This window comes from Sciurus vulgaris (assembly GCF_902686455.1).
Source record: "Sciurus vulgaris genome assembly, chromosome: 2".
In the NCBI taxonomy this organism is placed as follows: Eukaryota; Metazoa; Chordata; class Mammalia; order Rodentia; family Sciuridae; genus Sciurus; species Sciurus vulgaris.
This window is the reverse complement of record NC_136462.1, coordinates 92,892,184-92,912,949: the sequence shown is the minus strand read 5'-3', so window position 1 is coordinate 92,912,949 and position 20,766 is coordinate 92,892,184. Positions and strand designations below refer to the sequence as shown.

At 41.5% G+C, this 20,766-nt stretch overlaps 1 protein-coding gene across 2 annotated transcripts; it reads left to right on the top strand.

The window, feature by feature from the left end:
* The first annotated feature begins 15,648 nt into the window (after window positions 1–15,648).
* ELL3 (elongation factor for RNA polymerase II 3) lies at window positions 15,649–20,766 on the top strand. 2 transcript variants are annotated; one of them, XM_079127794.1, is made up of 11 exons: window positions 15,649–16,347; window positions 16,581–16,616; window positions 16,959–17,071; window positions 17,161–17,362; window positions 17,452–17,531; window positions 17,661–17,739; window positions 17,847–18,027; window positions 18,109–18,151; window positions 18,258–18,429; window positions 18,669–18,713; window positions 18,802–20,766. In XM_079127794.1, the coding sequence occupies exons 1-11, from the start codon at window positions 16,216–16,218 to the stop codon at window positions 18,826–18,828; spliced, it is 1,110 nt and encodes a 369-aa protein (XP_078983920.1). In that variant the 5' UTR covers window positions 15,649–16,215; the 3' UTR covers window positions 18,829–20,766. The 2 variants fall into 2 exon arrangements, with proteins under 2 accessions (XP_078983920.1, XP_078983919.1); XM_079127793.1 differs by having other exon boundaries at window positions 15,652–16,347; window positions 18,791–20,766.

Below are 20,766 nucleotides of genomic sequence, written 5' to 3'. Positions count from 1 at the left end.
AGGCAGGAAAATAGCTTAACCCAGGAGTTCAAGGCTAACCTGGGCAACACATTAAGACTTCATTACGGAGGGGATGGGGTTGTGGCTCAGTGGTAGAGCGCTTGCCTAGGACAAATGAGGCACCGGTTTGATTCTCAGCACCACATATAAATAAAAATAAAAGATTCATTAACAACTAGAAAAAAAAATACATATATATATATAATATATATATATATAATATATAAAAGTCTTCGTCTCAAAAATACATACATACCGAGGGTGACTCCCTGATGCAGTGAAGCCCACTGCTGACATGTGACAGAGCAACAAGGTGCATGCAAATGTGCCGAATTCCAGAGCCTGCACACAGCAGTTCTCCCTAAAAACCAGAAAGTTATCTCTTGCCTGATGGCCAAGAGAGTGGGCTTTGGCATCAAACCAGCTTTGAAATCAGCACTGCCACTTATTAGCCATGAGACCTGAGGCAAGTGACTCCCTATTTGTGCCTTTGTTTCTCCTGTAAAACAGGAATGTTGTGGTCATGGAGATATGCTACTCTGATCTTCTTCAAGAATATCTGCCTGAGGAGGATTGCAAGTTCAAAGCCAGCTTCAGCAACTTAGTAAGGCCCTCAGCAACTTAGCAAGACTGTCTCAAAAACTAAAAAGGGCTAGGATGTGACTCAGTGGTTAAGCACCCTTGGGTTATCCTTGGTACCAAAAATAAAATAATAATAATAAAATGTACATGTATTCACACACACATACCTGCGTGGTCATTTCAGAGTTATGGTGCATATGTGGAAGAGGGAATATAATGTAACCACACCACTCACCTTACTCCCCCTCCAGGAGAGAAGGAGGCTGGGGATGGCTGCTTCTGGAGAAGCAAAATCCTCCAGGCTTGGACTAAGCACAAAGAGGATGCAGTTCCAGCCTGTCCATTACCAGGCACTGAATCCTTGTAATGACCAAATTTTGCTCATGAGGTTCACCCATCCACCTGGCTGGGGGTTTCTCAGAACTGTAGGGCTGTCTGCTACTCTTCCCACTCAATCTTTCCATCCTGCACCAACCTTCCTTCTTTATTTTTCAGAGTCTGCCCTATAATCTCTGGCACATCTCTAAATAGTCTGACATGGTGGCACACAGATGTAGTCCCAGAAACTAGGGGGGCTGAGGCAGGAGGAGTACAGATTCAAGGCCAACCTCAGCAATTAGCCAGACACTAAGCAAATCAATGGGATCCTGTTTCAAAATTTAAAAAAAAAAAAAAAAAAAAAAAAAATAGGGGCTGGGGTTGTGACTCAGTGATAGAGTACCTTCCTAGCATGTGTGAGGCACTGGGTTCGAGTCTCAGCACCACACATAAATAAAATAATAAAATAAAGGTCCATCAACATCTAAAAAATTATTTAGGGCTGGGGATATGGCTCAATTGGTAGAGTGCTTAGAGTGCTTGCCTCACATGCACAAAGCCCTGGGTTCAATCCCCAGCACAAAAATAATAATAATAGTAATTTAAAAATAATTAAATAAATAAATAAAAAGGGCTAGAGATGTGGCTCTGTGGTTAAGTGGCCCTGTTCAATCTCCAGTGCCAAAAAGAAAAAAAAAGACAGGGATATCACTCAGTGGTAAAGTACCCAATACAAAATTCCTGGTACCAAAAATAAATAAATAATAAAGCCAGGCTGTGTGGCAGTGATGCGCACCTGTAATCTCATCTACTTAGAAGACTGAGGCAGGAGGATCATGAATTTGAGGCTAGACTAGGCAAGTAGGTGAAATCCTGTCTCAAAATAAAAAAAAAAAAATTAAAAGGGCTGGGGATATAGCTCAGTGATAGAATACTGCTGGCTTCAATCACCAATACCAACAAATAAATAATATAATAAACTCAGCACAGAGTTAGAGAATAAATTAGAGATAATAGGTATAGGAAGAAGAGGAAACAGGACTTGAAGCGTAGAACTACAGGTATCACCAGCAACAGCGTGACTACAACTCATAAGAATTTGAACTATCTGACTTTCTAATCCCAGGTCCCCAGTGGCACCAAGCTGCATGGGTACCATAGGTTTCTTATAGAGAAACCACAGAACCACCCCATTGGGGAAAAGTAAGCCAGCCAGAGAGATGAGTGGAATAGTGTGGGATGAGGAAACAAGTCCTCTTTGGCACCTGCTACCTCATCACCTCCAGCAGCTTAGATAGGTGAAAGAGTAGAACAGCCCTGTAACTTTTTTTTTCCCTCTCTTTCTCTTTTTTTTTTTCTTTTCTCTCTCTTTTTTTTTTTTTTTTTTTTTTTTTTTTTTTTTTTTTTTTTGCGGTGCTGGGGATTGAACTCAGGGCCTCGTATTTGTGAGGCAAGCACTTTACCAACTGAACTACATCCCCAGCCCTGTAGCTAGCCTTTTCTTATTAACTCACTCCACCCTGGACTTTTTTTCTTTTCTTTCTTCCTTCGTTTCTTTCCTTTCTCCCTCCCTCTCTTTTTTTTTTTGGCAGTACTGAGGATTGAACCCAGAAGTGCTCTACTACTGAGTTCCATCCCCAGCCCTTTTAAATTTACTTTACTTTTATTTTATTTGTTGATTTGGTACTGGAGATTGAACCCAGGGATGCTTTACCACTAAGCTACATCCTTGGTCCTTTTTATTTTTTGCTTTGAGAGAGGGTTTCTTTAAGTTGCTGAGAGTCTTGATAAATCATTGAGGTTGGCCTCCAACTTGGCTATGCTTCTGCTTCAGCCTCCCATGTTGCTGGAATTACAGGTGTATGCCACTGCACCTGGCTCCAAACTGTTTTCATATTTTCAATCCTGTCAGAACCCAGCTTGGGGGTTGGGGGTGTAGTTCAGTAGTAGAGCAGTCACCTAGCATGCACAAGGCCCAGGGTTCCACCCCTAGAACCACACACACACATAAAAAAGAAAGAAACCAGCCTGAAGCCTCAGATTCTTTCAACAAATATTCATTGTGAACCAACTATGTGTCAATTAGGTATTGGGTATACAATGATGAACAAAATGTATATCTCCGCATGCATGGAACATACAATAAGAAAGACTCACATGCTTTCCCCCTTCCCTCTCCCTTACTATTTTCCTTTCTTTCTTTGCCTAATCTCTCTGTGTGTATGCAAATTGATCTAATAATTGCTTTAAAGAAAAAAAAACAGATTTTATGCAAGAATGATATTCAAAATATTTCACAGGATGCATAGCATATTTACCCACAAAATAAAACGGATGTGAGTATAATTTGGTACTGGAAATTGAACCCAGAGGTGTTGGTTTGAGTTTTTTTGTTTTTTGTGTTTTTTTTTCGAGACAATGTCTTGCAAAGTTGCTGAGGGTCTTGAGAAATTGCCATTCTTCTGCCTCAGCCTCAACATTTCTGGGATTACAGGCATGTGCCACCACACCAGACCAGATCAGATGTCAGTGTAATTTGTCTTTTTTTTTTTTTTTTTTTTTTTAACTGGGAGTTGAACCCAGGACTTTGCAAATGGGAGGCAGATGCTTTGCCACTGAGCTATACATCCCAGCCCCAGATGTCAGTGTAATTTGAAAGAAGACACTCTTTTATTTCTACCTGACATAATATGAAGTAACTGAATAGTACTGATAATTTTATGAAGGAAGTAGACTCTGTAAACCTTGTGTGTGTGTGTGTGTGTGTGTGTGTGTGTGTGTGTGTGTGTGCATGCAAGCATGCACATGTGTGGTACTGGGGATTGAACCCAGGGGCACTTTTCCACTGAGCCACATCCCCAGTCTCTTCTATTTTTTTATTTTGAGGCAGGGTCTTGCTACATTGCTTAGGGTCTCACTAAATTGCTGAGGCTGGCCTGGAACTTGTGATCCTCCTGCCTCCTGAGTCACTGGAATTACAGGTGTGCATCATAGTGCCTGGCCATGTCTCTTATCTTTATTTTCTCAGACCCAGATTTTTTGACATAATAGGAAATGGCAATCAATAGTACCTGCCCTCACATCTCACAACTTGCCCAAGAGGGAGGGTTTGAGTCTTGGGTTCAGTTGTTAAAATCCCAAGACAGGACTCCAATGGGTCAGATGCCTACCCTTGGGGTAGGGAGGTAGGTATGAGGCAAGACATCATGACAGCAGTCTCCACCAGGATACCACAAAAGCAGAAACATATGATTAGCATGGGAGAGGAACAGGTTTATTTAAAAAAAAGTCAGGGGGAGAGAGCTTGTTTCCACAAAAGGAGGAAATTAGATAAAAGATGTACATTACATCAAGGAAGACAAGATAGCTACTTGGGCTGGGATGGTGGCAGCAGAAATGGCAAAAATACATTTCTTTTGGAAATATCAAACTATATTTGGCAATTCTGTGAGGAGTAGATGAAGACAAATGTGTTCTCTACTCTTGGGTTCATTTTTTTTCTTCATTGAATATTAGGTGTGTGCCCATTATTTGCCAGACACTATTCTAACCACTATGTATATATAATAGTGAACAAAATAAACCTGGTCTCTGATCTCATGGAGTCAACACTTTAGTGGAAGAGACAATTCACAAGGAAAGAAATCAATCAATGAATAATGATAATTCATGTGTTAGGAGTAACAAAGATGCAAAGATAAAGAATAATGGAATGGAACAAGTTCCCTCCGTGCCCCCACCCACATCCCACCCCCAGAACTGGGTATTGAGCACAGGGGCATTCAACCACTGAGTCACATCCCTAGCCTGTTTTTTTTTTTTTTTTTTTTTGAGACATAGTGTTGCTAAGTTACCCAGGCTGTCCTTGAACTTGCAATTCTTCTGCCACAGCCTCCAGAGTAGCTGGGATTATAGGTGTGCATCCCTGCATTCAGCAAGAGAATCACTTTTTTTTTTTTTTGGTATGAAGTGGTAGCTCATTTTATTTTTTCTTAAATAGCACAAAAAAAGAGGTTGTTTTACTGTATGATCAAATATTACAGGTTAAGCATCCTCAACTCAAAAATCTAAAATGTTTCAAAATCTGAAACATGGGGCTGGGGAGATAGCTCAGTCGGTAGAGTGCTTGCGGTGCAAGCACAAGTCCCTGAGTTCGATCCCCAGCACTGCAAAAAAAAAAAAAAAAAAAAAAAAAAAAAAAAAAATCTGAAACATGTTAAGTGTTAAAATAATACCACAAGTGGAAAATACCACAGTGACTATATGTGATGAGACCAGTCAAGAAGACAGGCACACTGAAAATATTGGTTTTTTTCCATCCCCACCCCTCCCATCCCTTTTTCCTCTACACCATCCAAAGTTCCCTCATTCTTCTCTTCCCCCCACTAACCCCCATCATTATATATTGTCATGCACTTATCAGAGAAAACATTCGGCCTTTGGTTTTTTGGGCTTGGCTTATTTCACTAAGCATGATATTTTCCAACTTCATCCATTTACCAGCAAATGCCATAATTTTATTGTTCTTTATGGATGAGTAATATTCCATTGTGTATATATACCACAGTTTCTTTATCCATTCATCAATTGAATGGCACCTAGGTTGGTTCCACAAGCTAGCAATTGTGAATTGAGCTGCTATGAACCTTGATGTGGCTGCATCACTGTAGAATGCTGGTTTTAAGTCCTTTGGGTATAAACCAAGGAGTGGGATAGCTGGGTCAAATGGTGGGTCCATTCCAGGCTTTCTGAGGAATCTCCATACTGCTTTCCAGAGTGGCTGTACCAATTTGCAACTCCACCAGCAATGTATGAGTGTGCCTTTTCCCCCACATCCATGCCAACACTTATTATTGCTTGTGTTCATGATAATAGCCATTCTGATTGGAGTTAGATGAAATCTTAGGGTGGTTTTAATTTGCATTTATCTAATTACCAGGGATGCTGAGCACTTTTTCATATATTTGTTGATCACCTGTATATCTTCTTCTGTGAAGTGTCTGTCCATTTCCTTAGCCCATTTATTAATTGGGTTCTTTGTATTTTGGGTGTAAAGTTCTTTATAAACTTTAGAGATGAGTGCTCTGTCTGAAGTGTGTGTGGAAAAGATTTTCTCCCACTCTGTAGGCTCTCTTTTCACATTATTGATTGTTTCCTTGCTGAGAAAAAGCTTTTTAGTTTGAATCTATCCCATTTATTGATTCTTGCTTTTATTTCTTGCGCTATAGGGGTCTTGTTAAGGAAGTCTGGTCCTAAGCCAACATGATGGAGATTCGGTCCCACTTTTCTTCTATTTGGTGAAGGGTCTCAGGTCTAATTCCTAGATCCTTGATCCATTTTGAGTTGAATTTTGTACAGGGTGAGAGATAGGGGTTTAATTTCATTTTGCTGCATATGAATTTCCAGTTTTCCCAGCACCATTTGTTGAAGAGGCTATCTTTTCTCCATTGTAAGTTTTTGGCACCTTTGTCTAGTATGAGGTTACTGTAATTATGTGGGTATGTCTCCATGTCTTCCATCCTGTACCATTGATCTACCTGTCTGTTTTGGAGCCAATATCATGCTATTTTTGTTACTATTGCTCTATAGTAGAGTTTAAGGTCTGGTATTGTGATACCTCCTGCATCACTCTTCCTGCCCAGGATTGCTTTGGCTATTCTGGGTCTTTTGTTCTTCCAGATGAATTTCATGATTGCTTTTTCTGTTTCTATGAGATATGGCATAGAAATTTTAATTGGAATTGTGTTAAATCTGTATAGTGCCTTTGGAAGTATGGGCATTTTGATAATGTTAATTCTGCCTATCCAAGAACATGGGAGATCTTTCCATCTTCTAAGGTCTTCCTCAATTTCTTTCATCAATGTTTTGTAGTTTTCATTGTAGAGATCTTTCGCCTCTTTGGTTAGATTGATTCACAAGTATTTTTTTTTTTGAAGGTATTGCGAATGGAGTTGTTTTCCTCATTTCCCTTTCAGATGTTTCATTGCTTATGTATAAAAATGCTTTAGATTTACGTGTGTTGATTTTATATCCTGTTATTTTGCTGAATTCATTTATGAGGTCTAGAAGTTTTCTGGAGGAGTTTTTTGGATACTCCAAATAGAGAATCATGTCATCAGCAAATAGTTGACAGCTTGAGTTCCTCTTTTCCTATTTGTACCCCTTTAATTTCTTTAGTCTGTCTAATTGCTCTGGCTACTATTTCAAGGACAATGTTGAATAGAAGTGGTTAAAGAGAGCATCCCTTTCTTGTTCCCATTTTTAAAGGGAATGCTTTCTGTTTGTCTCCATTAAGAATGATGCTGGCCATTGGCTTAGCATAAATAACCTTCACAATGTTCAGGTATATTCCTACTATCCCTCTTTTTTCTAGTGTTTTGAGCATGAAGGGGTGTTGTATTTTGTCGAGCGCTTTTTCTGTGTCAATTGAAATAACCATATGATTCTTATCCTTAAGTCTATTGACATGATAGATTACATTTATTGATTTACAGATGTTGAACCAACCTTGCATTCCCAGGATGAACCCCACTTGATTGTGGTGCACTATCTTCTTAATATGTTTTTGGATATAGTTTGCCAGTATTTTGTTAAGGATCTTTGCATCTGTATTCATCAAGGATATTGGTCTAAAATTTTCTTTCCTTGATGTGTCTTTTCCTGGTTTGGGTATGAGGGTGATATTAGCTTCATAGAATGAGTTTGGTAGGGTTCCCTCCTCTTCTATTTCCTGGAATACTTTGAGAAGTATTGGAATGAGTTCTTCTTTGAAGGTCTTGTAGAACTCGGCTGAGAATCCATCTGGTCTTGGGCTTTTCTTGGTTGGTAGGTTTTTGATGACTTCTTCTATTTCATCGCTTGATATTAATCTGTTTAAATCATGTATGTTCTCCTGGTTCAGTTTGGGAGGAGCATATGTCTCTATAAACGTGTCAATGTCTTTGGTATTTTCCATTTTGTTGGAATATAGATTTTCAAAGTAGCTTCTCATTATGTTACGTATTTCGGTGGTGTCTGTTGTGATATTTCCTTTTTCATCATGAATTTTAGTAATTTGAATTTTCTCTCTCCTTCTCTTTGTTAGTGTGATTAAGGGTTTTTCTATTTTGTTTACTTTTTCAAAGAACCAACTTTTTGTTTTGTCAATTTTTTGAATAGTTTCTTTTGTTTCAATTTCATTGATTTCATCTCCAATTTTAATTATTTCCTGTCTTCTACTACTTTTGGTGTTGTTCTGTTCTTCTTTTTCTAGGGCTTTGAGCTGTAATGTTAGGTCATTTAGTTGTTGACTTTTTATTCTTTTCTTGAATGTGCTCCATGCAATGACTTTCCTCTTAGTATTGCTTTCATAGTGTCCCAGAGATTTTGATATGTTGTATCATCATTCTCATTTACCTCTAAAATTTTTTTTTATCTTCTCCGTGATGTTTTCTGTTATCCATGCTTCATTCAATAGCATATTATTTAGTCTCCAGGTATTGGAGTAATTTCTGTTTTTTATTTTGTCATTGATTTCTAATTTCATTCCATTATGATCTAATAGAACACAAGGCAGTATCTCTATTTTTTTCATTTCCTAAGGACTGCTTTGTGGCATAACATATGGTCTATTTTCAAGAAGGTTCCATGTGCTGCTGAGAAGAAAGTGAATTCACTCGTTGATGGATGGAATATTCTATATATGTCTGTTAAGTCTAAGTTGTTGATTGTGTTATTGAGTTCTATGGTTTCTTGGTTTAGTTTTTGTTTGGAAGATCTATCCAGTGGTGACAGCAGTGTGTTAAAGTCATCCAGAATTATTGTGTTGTGGTCTATGTGATTCCTGAAATTGAGAATGATTTGTTTGATGTACATGGATGCACTGTTGTTTGGGGCATAAGTATTTACAATCGTTATGTCTTCCTAATTTATGTATTCCTTAAGCAGTATGAAATGTCTTTCTTTATCCCTTCTGACTAACTTTGGCTTGAAGTTCACTTTATCTAAAATAAGAATGGAAACACCCACTTTTTTACTGAATCCATGTGTGTGGTATGTTTTTTCCCATCCTTTCACCTTTAGTCTCTGGATGTCTTTTTCTATTAGATGAATCTCTTGAAGGCAGCATATTGTTGGGTCTTTCTTTCTAATCCATTCCGCCAGTCTGTGTCTTTTGATTGATGAGTTTAGGCCATTAATGTTCAGGGTTATTACTGAGACATGACTTGTATTCCCAGTCATTTGGGCTTATTTTTGGTTTTTAACTTGACTTGATTTCTCCTTTGAGTGGTTTTTCCTTTAAGGTAGTTCTTCCCTTTGCTGACCTACATTGTTGTTTTTCATTTCCTCCTCATGGAATATTTTGTTGAGAATATTCTGTAGTGCAGACTTTCTATTTGTAAATTCTTTTAACTTTTGTTCATCATGGAAGGATTTTATTTCGTCTTCAAATCTGAAGGTTAGTTTTGCTGGGTATAGGATTCTTGGTTGGCAACCATGTTCTTTCAGAGCTTGAAATATGTTGTTCCAGGCCCTTCTAACTTTTAGAGTCTGGGCTGAGAAATCTGCTGATATCTGTATTGGTTTCCCCCTATATGTAATCTGATGCTTTTCTCTCACAGCCTTCAAAATCCTATCTTATTTTGTATGTTAGGCATTTTCATTATATTTTGCCTTGGTGTGGCTCTGTTGTGATTTGGTGCATTTGGTGTTCTGTAAACCTCTTGTATTTGATTTTCCATTTCATTCTTCAGGTTTGGGAAATTTTCTGATATTATATCATTGAATAGATTGTTCATTCCTTTGGTTTGTATCTCTGTGCCTTCCTCAATCCTGATGATTCTTAAATTTGGTCTTTTCATGATGTCCCATAGTTCTTGGAGATTGTATTCACGATTTCTTATGATCTTCTCTGTTTGGGCAACTTTATTTTCAAGATTAAATATTTTGTCTTCATTGTCTGAAGTTCTGTCTTCCAAGTGGTCTAGTCTGTTGGTGATGCTTTCCATTGAGTTTTTTATTTGGTTGATTGTTTCCTTCATTTCAAGGATTTCTGTTTTTTTTTGTTGTTGTTGTTGTTGTTTGTTTGTTGTTTTTTTTTTTTTTTTGAATCTCTATCTCTTTGTTGAAATGATCTTTTGCTTCCTGCAGTTGCTCTTTCAACTGTTTATTGGTATGATCATTCATTGCCTGCATTTGCTCTCTTATCTCATTCTTTGCTTCAAGAATCATTTTAATCATGTATAATCTGAAGTTCTTTTCTGACATTTCTTCTACCATACTGTCACTGGATTCTATTAATATAGAATCTAGGTTTGTTTGGATCATTTTCTTACCTTGTTTTTTCATGTTGTTCATATATCTTCCCCTCTAGCAGTGCAGTTTCCCCCCTATAGGCTTATAGTGACTCTATAGGTTCCCAAAACCTTTCTTTAAGGGGGAGATCAATATTACCAGTGCCCAGTTCAGACAGTATGCAACCCGAAACCAAATAGTCCCTATGAGAACATTAACAATATTGTCATAATAAACAGAATGAGTTCAATTATTATCTTCAGTATAACAAATAGATTTGCAAATAAGGTCTGCAGTTTCTAATGGAAGGCAAAGAGGAAGTGGAGGGGTGTAGGATGTAGCTGTTAATGGGATAAGAAAAGAATATATAGAAGTTCTAGATCATAGAGTGAGAGTGTAATCATAAGAAGTTGGTTGTTAGCATGGGAAAAAGGAGAAAGAGACTCTGAGGGAACAAGTAAACAAAAGGAAAAGAGTGAGAAAAGTAAAGAAATAAAAACTTAAAAATTTTCAATAAGGAGAAACAAGAAAATCTACACTATAACAGTCTTATAGTATTCAAACCTCCCAGTCTTCAGTTGCCTGATATATGAGAGGTACCTGACAATGAGCTTCATTCAAGTCTCCAGCAGGCATCTCAGGATGAGATTTGCCCTACCTAAAGATGAGAGATATGGCTTCCAGGATTATCCAAGATGGCCGCTCTAGCTTCCAAATGTGTTGGCAAATGGGGAGCTGCAGCTTGATGTGTGGGCGTGATTGGCTGGAATTCCTGGAGGTGGGGTGTGGATGGTCAGGCAGGGGTCCTGGAGGTGGGGTGTTGTCGGTCTGGTAGCAGGATCCTGGAGGCTAGGTGCAATCAGTCGGTCTGGGGATCCTGGTGGTAGGGTGTAGTCAGTCAGTCTGTGGGTCCTAGTGGCAGGAAGCACTCAGTTGATGTGAGTGCCCTGGAGGCAGGGAGTGATCAGTCAGGCTGAGGGATCCTGGAGACGGGGCTCAGTCAGTCCAGTCAGAGGTCCTACAAGTCTTGACTGTTGTCTCAACATGGTGGCAGGCACGTGTAACCAAACCTGCAAGTACTGTGACAGTGAATTTCCAGGCAACAGCAGGCAGGGGTCTGTGGTTAGTCTGCTGACTGCTGTCAGACAATTTGGAGGTGACCAACAGGTGGTGGATGATGGGTAGGTGAAAGACAGGCGATGGACAGGCAAGTGACAGGCAAATGATGGATGGTAGGCGCCAGTGAGCAATTTGCACTCAAAAAGTAGTCGATATGTTGGCAGACTGCAGGTGATCGCAGTAGACAAATGGGGTAAACAGCAGGTAATCGATAAGCAGGAAAACTGCCTCACCAAGAAACAGATATCCTCTGTTTGAAACCCAAGTTATGGAGCGACAAGGAACGCAGCCTCCCTCTAGTTCCCCATCTTGGATCTCCCCAAGAGAAACACTTTTGAAAAACATTTAAATTGAGACCTAGAGTCAGTTGTGGAGAAAATAGAAGAAGGTTCCAGCAATGCAGTTGAATCTCTAACATTCCTAATATTCTACTTTATCATGGAAGAAGTACAATGCAATTTTAGGAGATTCTGTCCCCTACTCCAAGGATCCTGAGTGGCTAAGTCAGTCAAAGAAAATTAACTCAGTTTAGTATTAATTGGTTCAGGTACCCAGGACTAAGCCAGTCATGTACTGGTACCTAGTGACAGACGTTGGTTCAAGAATAAGGCATTGTGAACAAATGTGCCTGAAAAGACCAAAGGGAAGGACTTTTATTCCATTGCTAGGGTGTGACAATGTTCTTTGCCACTGAAACTAGAAAGGACATGAACTGTATTGCTCCTGGTAGCTCTGTTCTATAATCAGCAGCCTTAAAGTTAAGTGGCAGAAGAATCTTGATCCTTTTTTATTTTTATTTTTTCAGTGCTGGGATCCAACCCAGGGCCTCATGCATGCTAAGAAAGTGGTCTATCACTGAGCTATACCGCCAGCCTGGAGCCACTGAGTTATGTTCCCAGTTCTTTTCATTGTTATATTTATTTATTTTTTATTTTGAGACAGGGTCTCACTGAATTGTTTAGGGCCTCACTAAGTTGCTGAGACTGGCCTCAAACCTGCGATTCTCCTGCCTCAACCTCCCAAGTTGCTGGGATTACAGGCATGTGCCACCACACCTGGCTTATTTTTACTTTGAGATAGGGTTTTGCTAAATTGCTGAGGCTGGCTTCAAACTTGCCTGCCTTAGCCTCCCAAATTGCTGGGATTACAGCTATGCTCCTCCAGGCGGACTGAAATCTTGGTCCTTGATGATGATGTTGAGCCACTAGATATATAGACTGTAGCATTCCTTCTATTCTAAGCTTACTGCTGTGGGAACCATCACTTTTTTGTTATTGTTGTTTAAGTTGTCTTGAGTCAGGTTTCTGTTACTTCAGCTAGTCAAATGCATTTATTTATTTATTTATTTATTTATGATACCAGGGATTGAACCCAGGGATGCTTAAACATGAAGCCACATCCCCAACCCTTTTTGTTTTGTTTTGAGACAAAACTCACTAAGTAGCTTGAACTTGTGATCCTCCAGCCTTAGTCTCCCAAGCCACCATACCTGGTTCCAGTCCTTTTAAATATTTTTTGACACAGGTATCCCTAAGTTGTCTCCATTAGCTTCAAACTTGAAATTTTCCTGCCTCACTTTCCTGAGTTGCTGAGATTACAGGCATGGGCCACTGCACCTGGCATCAAATGTATTTTAGTCGAACACTGACAAAAGGAACAGCAAATGCCAAGACCCAGGAGGTAGGAAAAAGCTTGGATGATTAGATGAACTTAAGGAGTCACATAATGAGGTGATGCAGTCACACCATCTGGTATTGCCAGTATTGGTGGTTTATTACCTACATTAATAATCAAAAGAGATGCTAAATATCTGTTAGAGGTTAGTGAAAACAAAGTTGTGACTTTTTACCCCTTCCAAGTTCACAGATTCCCTGAATTCTATGGTCCGCAGGCTCAGATTTAGAAGAACCTCTGCTTCGTGAACTTGAGTTATGTCACTCAGCATCACTAAACCTCTTTTTCTTATCAGTCCTTCCTGTTTGACACATTCCTAACTCATTCACTCTCTCACACTTCTAAGCAATTATTTCATACTGTTTTCACACCGCAGCCTTCATCACTCCTTTTTCATTCTTTCTCACAGTTGCTTCCTGTTTTACTGAGAAAATGGATGTCTTAGGAAAGAATTTCCATAGACTCCCACATCTACCAACCTCTGCATCTGCATCCACTTTCTCTGTCTGTTGCTGCAGATGAACTAACTTCTCATACTCCTACCTAATGGCAGGCCTGAGTAGACTCCATCCCTTCTAGGCTGCTCAAAGACACCATTCCATCAATCTTTCTCTCCCTTCCATCATCAGAGAGTTTGAGATGGTTCCCAAATAGTTTAATCAGCATACAAACATGCTATTTCTCCCAAATTAAAACAATTTCTCCCAAATTAAAACCTTTTCTTCATCTTATTACCCTGCCAATTAACACCTATTTTTTGCTCCTATATTTGGCAAAACTCATGTTTCTAATACTCTCTTTTCATGACCTTTTTTTTTTTTTTTTAAATAGTGCTGGGGATCAAACCCAGGATGTCACACATACTAGGCAAGCACTCTACCACTAGCTACATTCCCAGCCCTTTTACTATTCTCTTTAACCCTATTCCAGTCAGGCTTTCATCCCATCATTTCACCAAAACTACTCTTGTTAAGGTTAATAATTAACCCACATTTCTGTTTTGTTTGCTTTTTGGTACTAGGGATTGAACCCAGGGGCACTTAACCACTGAGCCACATCCCCAGCCCATTTTATTTTTTATTTTGAGACAGAGTCTCCTTAAGTTGCTTATGGCCTCCCTATATTTCTTATGTTTATTTCTAGTGTTTCTTTCCTCTTCTACAATTCAGGCTTTCCCAAGTCAAGAATCCGTTCAGTGATGTATTATAAGTGTCTAGTTCAATGTCTGGTACAGAGTAAGTGCTCAATAAATATTTGTTGTATGAATTAATAATAATACCTGCTCTAAAAAGTTGTCACAAGGATTAAATAACAAAGTCCTACTCGGTGGTGCACACCTGTAATCCCAGTGCCTCCGGAGGCTGAGGCAGGAGGATCATGAGTTCAAAGTCAGCAATTTAGTGAGACCCTGTCTCTAAATAAAATACAAAAAAAGGGGCTGGAGATGTGGCTCAGTGGTTAAGTGTCCCTGGGTTCAATACCTGGTGCCAAAAAGAAAAAAGAAAGAAAGAAAGAAAAAAACGTTCTGACACACAATGATCACCCAACAAATGTTAGATCCCTATCTTCCTTCCTTCTCCAAATATATTCCCTGTTACTTGGTCTCCTGGAAAAAAAAAAAGAAGACTTTTTTTTTTTGTTGTTTTGTTTTGAAATGGGATCTTCTAAGTTGCTTAGAATGGTTTTTTGTTGTTGTTGTTTGTTTTCTCCCATTTTGCAGTGCTGGTGATTGAACCCAGGACTTTGTGCATATGAGGTAGGAACTCTACCAACTGAACTACAACCCCAGCTAGAATGATCTTGTAATCCCAGCACTAGGGAGAGTGAGGTAGAAGGATCAAGGATCACTTGAACCCAGGAGTTCAAGGCATACACCACTATGTTCAGTTTCTCTCAAATTTTTCAGCCTTCTAGTCTCTCTTTTGAGTTTAAAAGGAGGAAAATCCTACAAAAGTTTGCAGATGTCTTTTGAGAAGAAAAAGAAGCCCTGGAAGACTAGCTTTACTCATTACCACAACTTTATCAAATGAGCAAATCCTCCTCAGAGAAACAGAGGCCTGATGGGCAGGTAAATGTTTTTATGGTTGGAGTTGGTAGTTTTTGCACGAAACCAACTTTATTGAGGTATAATTTACATATATTCCACATGGGGTACTCTACCACTGTGCTATATCCCCAGCCCTTTTGAATTTTGTATTTTGAGATAAGTTTTCCCTAAGTTGCTCAGGCTGACTTTGAACTCCTCCTCCCTAGTGGCTGGGTTTGCTGAGTTTTTGATGAATGTATAAGTGATTTGATTAGGGAAGGAAAGCATTAAGGTCACCTGGGATTATGTAGGTCCAGGGATTTAATAGATCCTGGGTAGGAAAAAGGACAAGATCCTGGCTCTTGGGGCACATAACCAAATAGGGAAAAGTGGAGGGCTGGGCTGAGATTAGTCCTGGCGTGTCACTGCACCAGGATCTGCACCTCCAAAATGCGCGGCAATTTCCAGGCACTTCCGAAAGGAATGAGCCAGCTGACCTCACCACTATCAAGTGTGTTTAGGCCAAGAGGCGACCCAGGGACTGAGTTCAGGCTCTCTTTGCCTTGCAACTCTCCTACCACCACCCACGCCCCACATCCCTGCCCACCGAAGCGAGGCTTTCCAGCCTACAACAGCCGGGCTTCATCGCTATTACTACACCCACAGGGCCTTATAGCTTCTCCAGGCTGCCTTAGAAAGCGGTTTCGGATCCGCCACAGCAGTGGGGGAAAAGCAAAAGCGCAGCACCTGTTCCCCCATCGGGTCCGCCATTCTCTGGCTCCTGGGGTCTCTGACGCTCATGACCTGAGAAAGAATGCTTGAGCTTGCCTACCAAACAAGCAGTCTTTCCCACTCTGCGGGTGAAACCCTCAAGAGGTTGCAAGTTCAACTTTCACTTAAGAGACCGCAACTCTGAGTTCAGGGTGGCCGCGGAAATTGAGAATTCTGGACGAGAGGTCTAACTCTGACCGTAGACTCTCCCCTGAACTGACTAGACCTTCTGAAAGCTCAAATGCGGCCCAGATCAATCTAAGAAACCGTAGAGATTGGGGTACCCAGGAGAAAGAAGCACCGCCCACTCGTCTGGGCGTGGGGAAGAGGGCCGGGTCCTGGCGGAAGGCGGGGCAAACCTGGGCTACCTGGTGTGCCCGCCTAGCACTGCACTACCGAGGTGGCAGTGGTGGCCTGTGGACCTCGTTCTACTTGCGTTCGACCTCGCCTCCATGGAGGGATCTCAGGAACCTCTGAATGGGAAACTTCGGCTTTGCTTCTCTCCTGCTGCCCGGACCAGCCTCTTACTGCTCAGACTCAACAATGCTGCGCTGCGGGCACTGCAAGATTGTCAGCGGCAACAGGTGAGGCCGGACCCTGGCCCCCTTCTTCCTTACCCCTACTTTCGGGACTTCAGGCCTCAACCGGCTACACCGGAGCAGGGACCTGGGGAGGGGGAGAAGCTTCCGCAGGCTCCAGCCTCCCCACTTCTCCAAGTGAAACCCGTGAGGCAGGTGCCCCCGGGACTCCCCTCTTCGCCTGATCCTGGGGACGACGCCTTACCTTCGCTCAGCTCGCGTCTGTGCTCTCCTCGCAGGTACGGCCAGTGATTGCTTTCCAAGGCCAGCGAGGGGTAAGTGCCCGGGGTGTGTGAGCGATATCGGTGTGAGGGGGCACAAAAGTGGGCTTCAATATGGTGCAGTCAGGGCTGGAGATTGAGAAGGGTCACGGTTTGAGGAAGTTCGGAGAACTGAACCCTAAGTGGAGACGAGGGGGCTGCTGAGGTTGTGGTCCCAGGAGGCTGCGGTTGGGACACTGTGCCTTCTCAGTATCTTGGGGAACTCAGGCCCAGCTGCACCCGGCATGCTAACGAGCCCCGTGGGACCCATCTGCAGTCTTAGACTGGCTCCGGGGAGTGGCGTGGGCGGGAGGGGGAGGGGTTGACTTCATGGAGCTTATTTTTTTTCCTCCCCAGTATCTGAGGCTCCCAGGCCCTGGGTGGTCCTGCCTCTTCTCTTTCATAGTGTCCCAGTGTGGCCAGGAGGGCGCAGGCGGTGGCTTGGACCTCGTGTGCCAACGCTTAGGCAGGTAAGGCTGCAAGTTAAGTTTGCAGGAAATAGGGAAGGGAATACAAAGGGATATAGCTCTTCACCCTGCTGGGTTTTCTCACTTTCCAGATCTGGGCCTAACTGCCTCCATTGCCTGGGCCCGCTCAGGGAGCGCCTCACTATTTGGGCAGCTATGGATTCTATCCCAGCCCCATCAACGGTTCAGGAACACAACCTAACTGAAGATGCCAGAGATCCTGAGAATTGGCAGACCACAAGAGACTATTTTGAAGTAGATGTAGTGTCACAGCCACAGGTGGCACTAGAAGAGGTGAGGTTAGAAATTGAAGGGAGTTGTGATAAGGTGGGGCAAAGCCTGAAGCTGAGGGAGTCAAGTGCTCCTGCCACTTTCCCTGCCAGGTGTCAGATCCACTGGCAAGCAACCAAGGAGAGTCACTGCCAGGATCCTCAAGGGAGCACATGGCACAGTGGGAAGTGAGGTACTTGGCACAGGGTAGGACTAACATGGGAAGCCCTAGTCTAAACTCCACCCCTAAATGCTATAAAAGATCTGGACCCACCTCTTACTCTGGTCTTCATCTCTTCCGTTTTCTTTTCAAATATCTTAGGAAGCGGACCCATCTTCCAAACAGAGAGTTGTTGGATCAGGCGTTGCCTTCCTCCATTAGTCAGAAACGTCTGGACAAGGTAAGGTGTAATGGCAAGGACTTACTTTTCAGAGTTCACTAAAATTTTTAAATTGAGAGACCAGAAGAGAAGCTCCTGGCTTGCTGTTTGTTATGTTTCCTCAACAGAAACGTCCAGCATCAGAAGCTATTGAAGAGTTAGAAGAAAAGAGGCTCAGAGCTCTGCCTCTAGCTCCAAGTCCCCTCCAAGAGCTGTCCAGTCAGGATTTACAAGAGGAAGAAGACTGGGAGCAAGATAAAGATGAGGACACAGAGCCTAGGTTGGAGCACAGTCCCTTAGTTCAAGCAGGTGAATTAATGAGAGGAGGGTAAAAATGCCATGGTAGAAAAAAGTTCTATAGTCACTTGTGTTTTCTTGCTTTCTTCCTAGACTCTGAATCCCTAAGCCTTGAAGAGGTGCCAGATTACCTCCTGTGAGTTCCCCATATTTCCAATTTCATCAAGCCTGTATATATAAGCTCCCTGGAAGCCAGGAGCTTTTGTGGGCAATGAAATTGAAGGTGACAACTCTCCTGGCAGGCAATACAGGGTCATCCACAGTGCAGAGCAGCAACAGGCCTATGAGCAGGACTTTGAGACAGATTATGCTGAATATCGTATCCTCCATGCCCGTGTTGGGGCTGCAAGCCAAAGGTTCATAGAGCTGGGAGCAGAGATCAAGAGAGTTCAGCAAGGAACTCCAGAACACAGGGTAAGGACTGGACCCAGGCTGGCTTTCCAGCCTTACTGGCCGTTACCCTACTGCTAATCACCCATAAGCCTATGTTTGTTCAGTGACTAAGCAAAGTGACAGGCAAACCTGTTTTGGCAGAAAAATTAGTCTATATCATTCAATGGAATAAGAAGGGATGTTACTTTCCTTATTTTGATTTTTTTCTTTCTTCCCTTATTTTAAAATATTGAACTCAGTGCTAGTATTTTCTGTTTCAGGTGCTGGAAGATAAGATAGTCCAGGAGTATAAAAAGTTCAGAAAGGTAAGACAAGTTCTGAGAATAGAAGCAAGGAAGTAAGACTGTTTTTAGTTTTTGATAAGAATGCTTTTTCTCTGCAGCGGTACCCAAGTTACAGAGAAGAGAAGCGTCGTTGTGAGTACCTGCATCAGAAATTGTCCCACATTAAAGGTCTCATCCTGGAGTTTGAGGAAAAGAACAGGGGCAGCTGAACCTGTCAAGTGGGTTCCTGACCCTCTGCCCAGTGATATGAACAAAGTAGCATATTAACTAGAGTGCAACTTCTGCTTTTCTTATGCTGACCAGTTGAGGTCATGGTGGCAAGTAGAGAATTGCTGTTCTAGGTTCTTGAGGGTTTTTATTGTTGTCATATGAAGGTTTTTAGGTTGTGGGCATATTGCCAAGACCCCTCAACTGTGCCCAGGAGACTAGAAAAGTAGCAGAGGCCCTGGCTTTAGTTCAGTCAAGACATTTTCAAATTCTGAGAAATGACATCATTTCTATGATAAGAAACTTTGAAGATATTAGACAAATTTAATAAGTAAATCTAGCATCATAGCTTCCCAAAGGAAAAAACAAGAACTTTTGGTAACTGCAAAGGAAACTTGTAGCACACCTGTATATAAAGGGAAAGGGCTTGGGTATTACCCATGTACTAAAAGTAAATTCTTTTATAAACACAGTTAAAATTCTACTTCTGTGTCTTTTGTACAAGCTTTTATGTTTTCCTTAAATTCTTCAAAGCAGTGATTCTTACCCTTTACATCTAACTGCTTCTGGGGCTCTCTAAACAGTTAGATCCCAGTCCCTGATATTATGAATTAGAATCTCCAAGATTATGGTTTAGATGTCTTTATTTTTTCCTCTCTTTGCATTGCTAAAGATTGAACCCAGGGGCTCACCAAATGTTCTGTGACTGAGCTATATCCCCAACCTCAACATCTTTACACTTAAAAGTACTCTGCATGATCCTGATGTATATTTTGCTATAAGGCTTTACCAAATCCATCTCATAATTGACAACTAGAGATTACACTAAGAAGAAAGTTCTCCTTTTCTGAACACAGGGGTTTGTAGGATCACCTAAAATCACAAGGAATGATATTGCTTTCCCTATTTCCACTGGAGAGTGAATTTAATGGGCCACACCCTAAACTTTTGGGGAGAGAGCTGCACCCAACAGTCAGCAATTCCTGAAACAACTTGGATGGAACTCCAACCTGGTGCCACACCCATGCAGGGCATTTCTGGGCAAAGCACAGTCTTTGTGAGGTATACACATGCAGAAAGTTTACCTGAATGACAAGAGTAAGCATCAACCCATCCTTGGGGCATGGACTGGGCCAGAAACAGTCCAAAAGGAAAAACCTTCACCTTTACTAACTACCAGGCAATAAACATGTAAGAATAGAAAGAGAAATCTAGAATGATTTAGAGGCAATTATGGACCCAGTCAGTCAGTCTATAGCTACAGCAATATGTGTGTTAGCCACTGTGGTGGCTTCCCCCTTTCCCCCGCCCCCTTCCTTCCTTCCTTCCTTCCTTGTACTAGGGATTGAACCCAGGGATGCTCCACCATTGAGCTATATCCCCATCCCTTTTTATTTATTTTCTTGAGACAGGATCTCACTGGGTTGCCCAGACTGGAATTGAAATTGCAATCCTCCAGGTTCAGCCTCCTGAATTGCAGGGATTATAGGCATGTGCTACCATGCCTGGCAATGCCATTATGTGGCTAAGTTAATTAAAATTAAAAAGGTAGTTCCTAGTCATGTTTCAGATGCTCTATAGCTACATGTATTGGACAGCGCAGGTTACAAAATGTTACCATCACTGGGGAAAGCTCAGCTCACAAAGATGTCTTCCCAGTACACAGTCTAGAGAACCTTGATTCTTCATTCCATGGGGGAAAAAAAGACACTTTAAAGGGGGCTCATTTATTGTCACTGTTCCAAATGTACAAAAAAAAATTAGAAAATAACCCCCCAACTCAAATCCCCCACCCCCATAACATTCTTCCCAACACAAATAATTTTTCCCAAAACCAAACACAAACTGGTCCTGGTATTTCCATAAA

Coding starts and splice junctions, on each gene's coding strand:
- ELL3 (XM_079127793.1), top strand. CDS start 16,216: ATGGAGGGATCTCAGGAACCTCTGAATGGGAAACTTCGGCTTTGCTTC. Junction 18,152..18,257: donor GAGGTGCCAGATTACCTCCT/GTGAGTTCCCCA, acceptor CTCTCCTGGCAG/GCAATACAGGGTCATCCACA. Junction 18,430..18,668: donor AAGGAACTCCAGAACACAGG/GTAAGGACTGGA, acceptor TTTCTGTTTCAG/GTGCTGGAAGATAAGATAGT.